This window comes from Phaseolus vulgaris, chromosome 11, assembly GCF_051622355.1.
Source record: "Phaseolus vulgaris cultivar YP4 chromosome 11, ASM5162235v1, whole genome shotgun sequence".
Taxonomy (NCBI): Eukaryota; Viridiplantae; Streptophyta; class Magnoliopsida; order Fabales; family Fabaceae; genus Phaseolus; species Phaseolus vulgaris.
Genome location: NC_143508.1, coordinates 15,259,479 through 15,273,763, shown reverse-complemented (window position 1 = coordinate 15,273,763; position 14,285 = coordinate 15,259,479). Strand labels below are relative to the sequence as shown.

Genomic DNA, 14,285 nt, shown 5'->3' with positions numbered 1-14,285 from the left:
ATACAATGCATAAAGTTGTATATAGGTCCCCACTTAAAATCAAAGGGGTCCCCAATTCACAGGTCTGGACGGTTGAATTGCATGATAACCTGGATTAAACTAAAAAAAAATTGAAAACCAGTCCCAAAATCGGATAACAAAAAACAGTAAACAATGAAGCAAGTGAACTAAACCACAAGGCCAATCACTCATCTCAAAAGTTTAATACAATGCATAAAGTTATACACAGGTCCCCACTTAAAATCAAAGGGGTCCCCAATTCACAGGTCTGGAATATTGAATTGCATAATAACCGGGATTGAACTAAAAAAAGAGTTGAAAACCAGTCCCAAAATTGCAGACCAAAAAATAGTAAAAAATGAAGCAACTGAACTAAACCACAAGACCAATCACTCATGACAAAAGTTGAATACAGTGCATAAAGTTGTACACAGGTCCCCGCTTAAAATCAAAGGGGTTTCCAATTCACAGGTTTGGACTGTTGAATTGCATAATAACCTGGATTTTACTCAAAAAAAGTTGAAAGTTAGTCCCAAAATCGCAGACCAAAAAACAGTAAACAATGAAGCAAGTGAACTAAACCACAAGACCAATCACTCATCACAAAAGTTTAATACAATTCATAAAGTTATACATAGGTCCCCACTTAAAATAAAAGGGGTCCCCAATTCACAGGTTTGGACGGTTGAATTGCATAATAACCTGGATTGAACTCAAAAAAAGGTTGAAAGCTAGTCTCAAAATCGCAGAACAAAAAACAATAAAGAATGAGGCAAGTGAACTAAACCACAAGACCAATCACTCATGAAAAAAGTTTAATACAGTGCATAAAGTTGTACACAGGTCCCCACTTAAAATCAAAGGGGTCCCCAATTCACAGGATTGGACTGTTGAATTGCATAATAACCTGGATTGAACTAAAAAAAAAGTTGAAAGCCAGTCCCAAAATCGCAGACCAAAAAATAGTAAACAATGAAGCAAGTGAACTAAACCACAAGACCAATCACTCATGACAAAAGTTTAATACAATGATAAAGTTATACACAGGTCCCCACTTAAAATCAAAGGGGTCCCCAATTCACAGGTCTGAAATGTTGAATTGCATAATAACCTGGATTGAACTCAAAAAAAGTTGAAAGTCAGTCCCAAAATCGCAGACCGAAAAATAGTAAACAATGAGGCAAGTGAACTAAACCACAAGACCAATCACTCATAAAAAAGTTTAATACAATGCATAAATTTGTACACAGGTCCCCACTTAAAATCAAAGGGGTCCCCAATTCACAGGTTTAGATTGTTGAATTGCATAATAACCTGAATTGAACTAAAAAAGAATTGAAAGCCAGTCCCAAAAATCGCAGACCAAAATACAGTAAACAATGAAGCAAGTGAACTAAAACACAAGACCAATCACTCATGATAAAATTTTAATACAGTGCATAAAGTTGTACACAGGTCCCCACTTAAAATCAAGGGGGGCCCCAATTCAATTCACATCTCTGGACTGTTGAATTCTATAATAACCTGTATTGAACTCAAAAAACCGTTGAAAGCCAGTCCCAAAATCGCAGACCAAGATACAGTAAACAATGAAGCAAGTGAACTAAACCACAAGACCAATCACTCATCACAAAAGTTTAATACTTTTTCAATAATACAAACTTTCAAATGAAAACCCATATACAATGACCAACAATAATATCAATCATCAAAGAAGACACTAAACATCAAACCCTAAAGCTTAAAATGCCAGAAAAACCAAAATAAACATACTTACTTTCTCCTCTTTTCTTGTAATTGCGTTTCCCACACCTTTCGCACACCACCGCAACCTATCGCACACCACTGCAATACCCTTAACCAACGTCCCTTCGCACTACAATGTTGTCGCCCTTCGCACTACCTCGTCACCGTGATCGTCGAATTGTGTCTCCACCGTCAGCGTCGAACTACGTCTTTGCCGTTACCATCGAACTACGTCTTCGCCGTCAACATTTCTTACACCTTTCGCACACCATCGCAACCTATCGCATACCACCACCATTACCCTTAACCACCGCCTCTTTGCACTACCTCGCCGTTTCCTGCTTTTCTCATTTGACCCAAATGACTTGCCACGTTGTCCTTCTCATTTTACCAAACTGCCCATGCCACCTAATCCCCTTTCCATGTTACCAAGGTGTAATTTGGAGCCACCTGTCAAAATAGGGTACTCTTTTGCTAAAATATCCTTTGTTATGTTTGGGTCTTGTGGTGGGCCATGTTTAAGAAATCTTGAATATCATTATGAATGGTTTGCAGGATTCTTTTAGCTAATTCTTTAAGAAAAAAACGATATTATAAAGAGACATCAACAGTAGAAGTTTTATCAACAGATGCAGCATCTCATTCTAAGAAAGATCGGTATCAAGAGTTACTACAGTGGGATCCTATCTCCAGTGGTCGTGAGGTGACGTGCAACAATCTTCTATGGTCTCCTCTAAAGCATCAAAAACTGAAAAAGCTATTGACTTTGCTTGCTTCAGTTATCAACAGCCTTCCATCTAATGGTTTTGAAATCAAGAATATCTTACCTGTAAACAATGTTTTACCTGCCAGTTCAGACAATAAAATAAACTCCCCACCTGCTACCAAAAAACTAAATCAGTCAGCAACCATTCCTAACAACTTCACTGAGCAGTCCAACATTCTTGATATTTGTCCTGAGCAAGATGAGAACTCCTTATCAGATGCTATAACAAGAAGTTACAGTTTGAGCCGTGATCATGGTTTTGAGAAAAATATACATAGTGGAATATTTGATGCTTTCAATTTTAAGGAGATAAACATTCCTACTGCCCTTGATTCTGCCTTCCCTGATGAGCAGTTATTGAATAGAAGAGGAACATGAAGAGTAAGTTTAAGCTGAAGCTCAGGTATGGGCTTGGTCGGCCCTAGAGGATGCTTGAGTCTAACCAGATTGAGGCCAACAAGTTTGCTTCGATATGGAATTAGATAATTCTGTCTTTTATGGAGGAGGATATTATATCTGACAAAGAGTTTAAGTTGCTGGAGCTGCCTAAGATTGAAACTGAAGTATCCAACAAATAAATATAATAGGGTGGTGTTTAAAATTTAAATTTAAATGTAAAATTATTGTTAAAACACTTGCAGGCAAAATCAGGCCAGATTCTCTTAGGAAGTTTGGAGAAACTGCTGAGAAATGCTTGGCTGACTATGGTGTTGACAGGCCTTCTATGGGAGATGTCTTGTGGAATTTGGAGTATGCTCTCCAACTGCAAGAGGCTGTGGTTCAAGGTGATCCTTAAGAAAACAACACTAATATGATTGGTGAACTCTCTCCACACATCAACAATATCAGCCAGGATGCAAGTGCTTCTACTGCACAATTTGAAGGCACAAGTCTGGATTATCTCTTTGGTGTTTCTATGAGTAGGGTCTTCTCACAATCGGTGAAGTCTGAGGGTAGATAGATGACTCTGGATATCCTATCTTATAAATTATGTTGGAGAGCTCTTAAATTATTATTTTTGTTGTTTTTCTTCTTATCACTAGTTCTCTTCCTGCACATGGGAGAGTAGGCATTTCATAGATTTGTAAAGAAAGATTGAGTTGAAACATGCTTTTGGTTAGTTGGTAATAAGGGCACATCTCCTTGTTAAACCTCTTGCTTGTCAAGTTTGATTTGACTATGACGAAAATCTTAGTGTAAGTTATGCAACTATTCAGGTGTATCCTATTAGCCGCATAAACACCTGAACCAACAAGTGTGGCAAAGTCCTCTGATTAACTTGTCATATAGAGTTGATTTACATGTTTTGATTTGTTTTTGTATGTTACATGTTTTGATTTGTTTTTCTATGTTACATATTTTGTGACCAGAGAGGGTACTGTCTGAGTGGATTTTAGCCAATTGCTAAGCATGCAGTGTTTCTGAAATAATACAGGATATGCATTTTTGGTGCATTTGCTGTTAATACAATTTGCATGGTTTCTTATTTTCAGTCATTTATTTCCTCCACCTTATCTCTTATGTATTAGCTATTAATATAATTTATTTCCCCCACCTTATTTCTTATATATTAGCTATTGATATAACTTAAGCTGCGTGGTTTAAAACGTTTATGTGTTGGCAAAGTCCCTTTATTTGTTTTACCAATATTTGCAAATAATGTGCCATTAACCTTACAACTAACCTGGCATTTATTATAATCAATTTCGCTTCCAGTTAAAACTTTTCTTAAAGCAAGATATGGCATTTCCCCTGTCAAATTCCTTAGGTTTTTAGTTTTCTAAAATTTAAAACTTAAAAAATAAACTTGATACGTTTATTCTCAATTTATAGAATTGTTTCCAAAACATATGAAACAGAAACAGCAAGCTCTTGTGCAGTACTATCCGGAAGCAACTCAAATCTGCATTTCGGTCCTTTTTGTACACGGATAGAATTGCATTGCAAAAGCTGCATTAATTTACTTTAATTTAGAAAAATGTTTCCAAGGAAATAAATTTTCATAACTGAACCTGTTTTAAGCACTTAAATTATTACATGTTTTCATATTTTGTAAACTATTTTAGTGGTTCATACATGACAGAAAAAATGTCCAACTTGAAAAAATGAATAACAAAATGAGAACCAAACAAAATATAATGTCCCGTGAACCTAATGTTTTCTGATTCTGAAATAAATATGTAATGTTGAGTTCACTAGTATGATTCAACCCAATGCAGTTAATTAGTTCAATAAATTGCAAAAGATGATGATTTCTGATAAAGAAAAAAATGTTCACCATAGAGCATGTGATAGAGGTAACAGAATGATCAATAAATTTCTTTGTTCTATTTGTTGACATACTCTTCCCAGAGCTGGTCCCCAACTCCTAATGAGAAATGCACTTGTTTTCATTTAGGGGATCAATAGTGGTAATAAGAAACTCCATGGGCAGAAAGATGAACCCATTGAGAATGTTTAGAACCAATTTAGGTCCTCCACTGCCACCACTTCCAATTCCACTCACTTCTCACTGCTATAGAATTTCTATCTCCATCTGGAGTCAAATTCCTTAGAAGCCTTTATCTTATATTATTATTTCTATGCTAATTGCACAGTGAAGAAAGTCACAGTTTCTTGAGTCATTTTGACAATGTTCCCGAATTAAAATGGAAATTGAAATCGAAATTGGAGATGAAAGTCTGATTTGGATTACAAAGCAATTCTAAATGCACTAGAAAAAGTTCACCGAAGTTTTATTTATGTATTAAATTTCCTGTATATTTCCAAAGTTAATGACCCCATTTGAATTCGGCAAAGAGCTAATAATTTCTGAAATCAAAAGCCTCCATATCAGCACTACAAAAAGGTAAATAATTGAAGGACAAAAGTACCAACTGAAATAAAAAGAAGTTAACACTTAACATAGTCAGTCATAAAACTGCTAAAATAATAGAAAACAGAAACAGGGCATATTATTTGGTATGCAGTACATCCTCTTAAGAATTGGTTGGATAAGCTTGTGAAATTCTTCATGACAGCAAAAGAACAATGTGAAAAGAAAAGAGAGAAGGAAAACAAAAGGTGAACAAACAAAGAACACATATTTTCGTAATGCCCAAGTGAGACAAAAAGGTATATATACAGCAAAAGAAAACTAACAGCCTAAATGGTGGTCTCAAGGGTCTAATGTTAAACAAGTTGTTATAGATAGTGTGTGAACTGATTAGAGGATTTAGAGTAAATAAATAGACTAGAGTATCTATTGTTAGAAAATCTACACAAATAGAGTAACGGTATAGCGTAGGAATATTGTCAATAGTGATTTTTTCACAGCTAAAAGAAAAATCCAGGTGAAAGTAATCCATTAGACATTAGATTAAGCATTATATACACAATATTTGGTAACCCTTTTTTCCATTCATCACCATCTGCCACATAAATACTAAAAACAACTGCATGGCTTGCTTATTCGTCTTCTTAAATCCTAGATAGAAAGAACCAAAGATTGAGAAGAAGAACATTATAGCAACAGAGAACTTATGAATCATCCTAAACCCATGAAGAACCAACAACATCATCATCAAAAGTTCTTCCTATTAGGTACAGGCGAAGATCCATCAGAAATGGCAGACCTAGAACCGCAGGACCTGAGAGAACCAACTCGCATGAACATCAAAACCGAGGCCATAATCTTCTTGACTTTAACAGCAACCTTCTTCAGCTTCAGCTTAGGCTTTTGAGGCTCCACAAAAGTGTTACTATCCAAGGAAGAAAGCTTGTACGTAGTGAGAAAGATTTGCCTTTGCTTGGCCCTTCTGCGTCTGTAGCTGATGGATTTGAGCATCTTGTCTTTGCCCTGAAGACCCAGAAGCTCGTATCTGTATTTGCGGCTGAAGGTGAGGGTGGTGTTGCGAACAAGTGTGCTCATGATGTCTCAAAATATAACACTGATCTTGAAAGTGGAAAATGGAAAGAAAACACAGACACGGCTTTTGATTAAGGTTTAATGTTGGAGCCTGCAAATGCAAATGATGCAAATTTGTATGTGGCACCTTTTGGGGTTTGGTATAGACTCGTGTAAAAGCGTGTTTGACTGTTGACCGTTATTTCGTTGGTTTTTCGCACTTGGCGTGCGCACGCACTTTTTGCATTCACGGTAACATAAGATTTTTACCAAATCTAAACTTTATATGATTCATGATTCATAGTGTGGTTGTTATGCACGTGCCACAAAGGCTACTACTAACACTATACTTTTCAGTAACAATAAAATATTAAAAAAATAAATAAAATTAGGAGATTTTTTCTAAGATAGTACTATTTTTAATTTTATTTCTCCATCTAACCTTTTTTTTTTATTTCTTTATTTAACATCTTTCTGACTTTATTTTTCTATCTACACCATTTCATCACATATTTCATTTATCTTTATAATTTTTTATATTTATTTATAATTAAATATGATTATATAATATTTAATGTTATAATTTATGACATATATTTATATATAACTCATTATTTACATAATCTTTCAATTTAAATATAATTTTTTTCTTAATTTTTATTTTAAAAGTATAATTTATACATTTATTTTTTTATTAAACCTAATAATAAAATAATCACTTAATTTTTTTTATTATTACATACCTATCATCAATGAATAACTTAATTTTTATTTATAATTTTTTAAACCATTTAGTTAATATTTTGTTTTATAAAATATCCAAACAATTTATTTAATTTTTACTATTACTTATTTTAATATCTTTTTAACAAACAAAAAATACCAACATTTAATTTGGTACCAACATTATAATTTATTATAAGTTTTTCATCTGAATTTTATTATAAAAATATATTTACAAATGTATTATAATTTATTTTCCACAATTCAAATTTACTATAAAAATAAAAAAAAGCAAAATAATGTTACAATTTTACATTTATTTTTATCAACAATATTTACTTACATCAAAATATCAATAAAATATTTTATTTCATTATGTTTGTATTGATATTTCTTCGTAAATTTTTATGTATTTAATTTTTAATTTTTAAATTTCAAATTTTCTTCTATATCAATTTTATAAATATTTAAATTTACTAAAAAAAATTAACGCAAATGCTACACTTAATGTTTAAAAATGAGAAAAAGAAATACAAAAAAAATAAACATAGAAAATGAAAACAACAACAATAAAAATAAATAAAAATTCTCAATTCTTTTTAATTTATTAATTTCTTTTTACTTTTGAAATGATGCTATATAGAGAAATAAAAACAAAAGGGTGCTAGATTAGGAAATAAAAATAAAATAGAAAAATAAAAATAAAAGAGTGTTAGATGGGAAAATGAAAAATGGAATGGAAATAATTTTTTCAAAGGAAAAATATCAAAGAATATGGTTTCCACTTATCACAATATACAATTTTATTCTTCGACAATCATAATTTTAATTCCAAAAATTATTTTACAATTATCATAGTTATAACAGTTTAAGCCCTTGGCAATTGTTTATTAAATATTTGATGAATACAAGCATGACATGAAATTCTTATTTGTTAATGTGTGACACACATGTTATTATGATTTAATTACATTTTTATATCTTCAGTACCTCGCATTTAAAAGTTAATCAGGTCATATTAATGTATATGTTAAACAATACATTAATTATTATCATAATCTAATATCATGTTAATAAATTTGTTAAAGAGTAATAAAAATCAAAATTAAGATAATTTATAAAATCAAAATTCTAAGAATTAAATCACAAGATTATATTTTGCGGAGAATAAAAAATGTAACCTTAAGGAGATTTATTGGATTGAATGTAAATTTTTTCTTTAACAAAAAAAAAAATGTATCTAACCCAATATAACTTGATAAAGGGAGTTAATGAGATAAGTTAATTTATAAAATTTGTTGAACAATTAATATTCTTATTAATAATTGTATAATTTTCATACATTACATACAAGTCTCTATTTATAAAGGATAACAAATAAATATTTTATAGGAATTGTATGAATTCATTATAATGTTGATTTAAAATTGGATAATGAAAACTTGTCACACTTTAAATTAGTAAAACTATCCTTATTTTATTTAATATTTTGAAGATTACATAATTATATTTGTTTTCTCATTTAACATTAAAAATATTATTTTAATATAAAATATTTTATAATATTATTAGGAGGACAAATATTTGAACACGCCATCAAAATATCAAGTTTTGACATCAAATACATGTATATATCTCAAACCCACATCTTCAGTAATCAATATACACATGTCTCAAAGTTTTAAGTAGGTATGAGAAAAGATTTTCAAATTTAAGTAACACGTTAATTACATGTAAATATTAATTAAAATAATAATTTGATTACTAAAAGTCATATTAAATTGAATTCGGAGGTCTACACACATTGGATTTGAAGGAGCCTTACATAAAAAAATAGCATGGTAAAGGAAGCTTCGCGTTACTATGTATGTTATTGACCATTTCACAGCCATAATAATGGTTAACATTGCTATTCTCTGAAAATGACATTTTCAGTATTTTTTTTTATTTGTTTTCATAGTTTTCTTCTGGAAGCAACTTGGTGAATGCTTTGAATTCATTTTGTTCTTTATTGATTTATTTGTTTGTAGTGAATTCAATCAAAATTCTATATTTGATTCCTTTAACTTCTAGAAGAAAATAGTCATTCCTTCACGTTGTCATTTAGTATCTCTATGTATTGTTTTAATTAACTATAAAACTTTATACGAATTTTTGGAGAATAGTTTTCATGCTTATATCCTTTTTGTTGGAGATCCCACATCGACTAGAGATAAGGACATTTCATAATATATAAATGGGTGCAAACCTTATCCCTATGAGCCGGTTTTATGGGATTGAGTTAGGCTTAAAGTCCACTTCGTAATATGGTATCAGAGTCATTTCGAGCCTATCCTAGCGAGTGTTTGTGTTGGGCCTATCGTGCCACCTGCTATCGGGCCGCTATCGGACCACCCATAATATATAGTCCCACGCACGAGTTGGTAGTCTCGGCGTGAGGGGGGTGTGTTGGAGATCCCACATCGACTAGAGAATAGAGCCTTTCATTGTATATAAGTGGGTGCAAACCTCAACCTCATGAGCCGGTTTTATGGGGTTGAGTTAGGCTTAAAGTCCACTTCTTAATATGGTATCAGAGCCATTTCGAGCCTATCCTAGCGAGTGTTTGTGTTGGGCCTATCGTGCCACCCGCTATCGGGCCGCTATCGGACCACCCAAAATATATACTCCCACGCACGAGCTTCTATCTATCACTCTCGACGTGAGGGGGGTGTGTTGGAGATCCCACATCGACTAGAGATAAGGACATTTCATAATATATAAATGGGTGCAAACCTTATCCCTATGAGCCGGTTTTATGGGGTTGAGTTAGGCTTAAAGTCCACTTCTTAATACTTTTGCTTCCAAGTTTAATCTTAGATTTAATATATATATATATATCGACAAAGAATAAATATAATAAGGACGAGTATTTTAGAGATATTTCAACTCTTGTAAAAAAAGAAAGTAGTTATAGTGAGTCACCATTCACCAAAAACATTACCTTTCGTATATACTTCCTATAAATACCTGTGCAAAAAGACAATACTACACATCCTCAGGGTCTAACAAAAGGAGCTAACCTCATAAAGAATGGTTTCCAGTCTCACCTCATAAAGAATGGTTTCCAGTCTCACCTGTTAATTGGAACTTCAAAATACCTATATGAACAAAAAGAGTCAACGAATGTGTTATCTTAAAGATGCCTAACATGAAAAGAGAACCTTCACAAGGTAAAACCATGCATCAACGGGTTCTAGCCCTCTAAGTTATGCTCCAACATAGTTAGTTTATCTAAAACAAAATTTGTGATTTACCATCATAAAAACTCATCATCTACACTTATGCTTAGAGATATGCCTTATGCATCAATTGTGTTTTTCAAAACAGCAAAATCACACCTTCCCCCAACAATGGTACCAAATTAAAGCAAAAATTAAGTCACTTATATAGCAAAAATAAACAAGACAACCATGAAAAACTTCTTTTCAAATCTGATATGCGGGGGTCATATATGTCACTTCTCCCTTGTTGTTGCTCCTGCTGGTATATATACCTAGGCCATTGAAATGCTTTATAAAACATTATTATCTCAATTAGTTGCAAGCCTTCAAAGTCCAAAAATTTTCTGGACTTCCACGTATTTACAGTATGATTTCTTCCCAGCTTTAATAGAACAAACACTGCTCCCTTTTCACTTTCTTTCCTGCAAAACACAACCTTACAAATACCTTTCCCATCCAGTTAACACAGGACAAGAGCATAACATACAAAGACCTGACATAAAGCACCCAAAAGTGATTAGCTATGTGATAAAGCCAAGCACTTATGCAACAATTCAAAACTGGTTTCAATTAAAAACCAGATGAATTTTCAGTATCCTAACATACTACGCACAATTGAAACTTAAAGCCAATAAAACCATAACAAAAAAAACATGACATTGTGTGTAATAAGCACAATTATTGCATCAAAATTGAGTTTTTGTGGCTACTCCAAGGAGTGCAGAAGGCAAAAGTATCCATATTAACCATCCTTTCCTAAGTGCTTATTAGATACTTTTCAGGCATTGAGAAGGACAAAGATTCAAGTTAGTAAAAGAGTAACAAAATCTAGAAAGTTTGTCTTTTATCCAAATCCAAGATTTTAACTGAGCCATATAAAAAATCTCTTCTGCATCTACCCTCCATTCTTTAAAAGCTACATTGTTCCTATGCTCTTAAATGCTCCAAATTATTGCAATCTAGAGACTTTTCCATACTAGATTCTATTTTGATTTAAATGGAAGAGATGGAACTGTAAAAAATATTGTATTAAATTGCAATGTTGGACAATTTGGATACCTACCCACTTGCAACAATTTTCCCCGACTTTACACACTATGGACAAGAACAGATGTTGGATAGTTTCTAGGTGTTTTAGACATAGGGGACAAACTTCAGTACTCAGCAACACCTCTCTTCTAACTAAGTTTGTTCTTGTCAGAACCTTCCCTTTCATAACCAGTCAAGCTAGTATTTTGGCATTAGGTAAAGCATTAATTGACTAGAATATGCCAAAATCAATAGAGCTAATCATTGTATTACTGCTATGCAGATATGCATATCTACATTTCACTATATAAATTCCTTGATTTTCTCCCAACCATAATCGTCTATCCTGGCTATCTAAATTCAAATTTACTCCATTAATCATATCCAACAATCGTAGTTCTTGTGAGGTCTCCTAGAGAAATCAACTCCTTCTATAGATTAGCATTCCTAACCCCTTTACCTCCTAACAACTATGTCTCCAACTGTTTTGTATTGACAATTAGATATAGAGTACAACCTAGAGAACTTATACATAAGTGAAGAACCTTCCAACCAATTATCCTCCAAAAAAATGAGCTTTGTTTCCAACCCCCACCTTCCACTATATATTCCTATCAAACCAACAATTTTGTTTAACTATTCTTATTAAGTCTCTCCACCACCAAAATTTCTTATTAAGAAGTATAATCTTACTAAGTTCCATCTGCTATTTGATATTTTGATATTAAAACTTCTCTCATTTGCCCTCTATTTCAGTCCATCGTCTCCATTTCCATTTTGCTAGTAAAACCTCATTAAACCTTCCTATTTTCTTAACTTCCAACCCTCATTCCTTCTTCTTCTTACATATTTGTTTCGATCTTCCCTATAAGGCCTATCTTTGTGCCACCTCATTTCTATAACAGTATTAGATGTCACATACAATTTTTGTAACCTTGGAACTGAAGGAAAATAACGCATAACTTTTTGAGGTAACTTTTTGTGTGGATCTTTATATCGAGGAAATTTATAGGTTGGACAAGAAGTTGATTTCAAATAGTCACGTCGATAAAAAATGCAATCATTCATACAAGCATTTATTTTTGTGTAATCATGCCCAAGTTCATGAATAATTTTTTGAGCCTTAAAGTACGATTCAAGATCTTTGTTTCCTTGCGAAAATGCTTTTGTTAATAACATAAGTATGACACCAATTTCTTTTGCGCTCAAACCAAAAAGACATTTGATATTCAATAATTGAATGATAAATGATAACTTGGAGAAGTTTCCGCAACCAGGATATAATTCTTGTTCAACGTCCTTGAGTAGTTTATAAAGCTTAGATGTTTTTTCGTTCAATGTATTATACTTTGGACTTGTCATATACCTTGTTCCCTTGCTTTCTTTGGTGTCTTAAACAATAATAGAACTCCCAATATCATGTAACATACTATGAATCCTATCATTATAATTTTGCTTGTTATCAACTTCATAATCTTCCTTCGCTATTTCTCCATAAAGATCCCATATAACAATCTTTTTTTATCCCAATTATGATCAAGTGCTCATATACGATTCTTTTAGACCGAAAGAGATTATTGTTGCACTTTTGCACAAACAACGTATTAACTTTCCTTCCTCAAGATTAGTAAATGCAAATTCAATAAAGTCAAAAACTCCTTTTTCATATAAATGTTATGTTCTATCAATAATTTGCATCCAACTTTTATCTAATCCCATACCTATTAAAGAAATTTATTATATTAACAATTTGAGAAATTGGAAAATAAAATATGTTAAAGTGAAAATGGAAACATATTCTAAGCTTGCAATTGCTTATGAACCATAGCATATTCACACTCCACTCTGAAGGTCTTCTTCTTCCTCACTGTCAGAATCAAAATACCGTGAACAAGGTGTAAGCCATCTTCCTTCTTTTGATTTTTTCATAGGTTAGGGTTTTTATTATAAAAGTTGGGATTTAAATCCATTTAGGATTTAGGGGGTGAGCTTCCTTTGATTTTGTTTAATAAGTTCAATAACATTAGAGGGGGGGAGGGGGGGGGGGGGGGGGGGGGGGGGGCGGTATGGGTTTCAAAGGAAGTAAAGTTTTTCTATTGCCTGTTTTTTGGTTTCAATTTCAGCTTTCAATTACTATTTTTGGTTTTTAATTTTTTTTTATGTATGTACAAGTTTTCTTTCTAATTCCTTTTTTTTGGATATTGGAATTTATGTTCGTAAAATACCGCGGCGTTTTTCCATTAAGGATTGGCTTTGTTGTAATCATTTTTGCATTGCCAATGATTTGCGAATAAATTATGTTATGGACCTTTCATTTGGTAGTGTTGCTAATCTTTCTCCATCTACTTCAATTCTTTTTCCATCAACTATGCCATATTGATTGTCAAAAGAATGAGTCTTGTTCTACCAATCAAAAATCACTCTTCTACCAATTTCTGATTTACATTATCATCTTCAATTTCAATTTTCTTAATTTTTGCTATTAATGTTTTCTTAATCCCTATTACCCCTTGTTACACAAAAGCCTGTTGTATTTAAGTTTAGTGATCGGTATGCATATATTGTGGGTGATGTTACTGTTGAAGCTGGCCAACAGTTACAACTTGTTTAAACTATATTAATTTTAAAATGAAGCTACTGTTAAAGTAAAAAATGATTAGGACACACATATTAAAGGGTCGAATCAAAAGTGGTGCTTGGTAAAGTAGTGTGGGTAGAAAAAGTAGGGAGTGCGCTGCAGAATAGAAGACAAAAGAGAGATATAGGGATGGAGATGATATATTAGAACTTATTTGTGCATGGTCTTTTATTTGTATCTTACACTAGATTGGTTATAGTTTATTATAATTTTGAGGTATTTGACTTTGCAGAG

At 32.5% G+C, this 14,285-nt stretch overlaps 1 protein-coding gene across 1 annotated transcript; it reads right to left on the bottom strand.

Annotated features, from left to right (window-relative positions):
• Positions 1-5,828: 5,828 nt before the first annotated feature.
• On the bottom strand, positions 5,829-6,528 carry LOC150023088 (uncharacterized). Its single transcript, XM_090297602.1, has one exon. It carries the CDS (start codon positions 6,420-6,422, stop codon positions 6,075-6,077), a length of 348 nt encoding a protein of 115 aa, XP_090153728.1. The 5' UTR covers positions 6,423-6,528; the 3' UTR covers positions 5,829-6,074.
• Between the last annotated feature and the right edge of the window lie 7,757 nt (positions 6,529-14,285).

What these genes read in the sequence shown, in the direction of transcription:
- LOC150023088 (XM_090297602.1), bottom strand. Translation starts at nt 6,422, where the DNA reads ATGAGCACACTTGTTCGCAACACCACCCTCACCTTCAGCCGCAAATAC.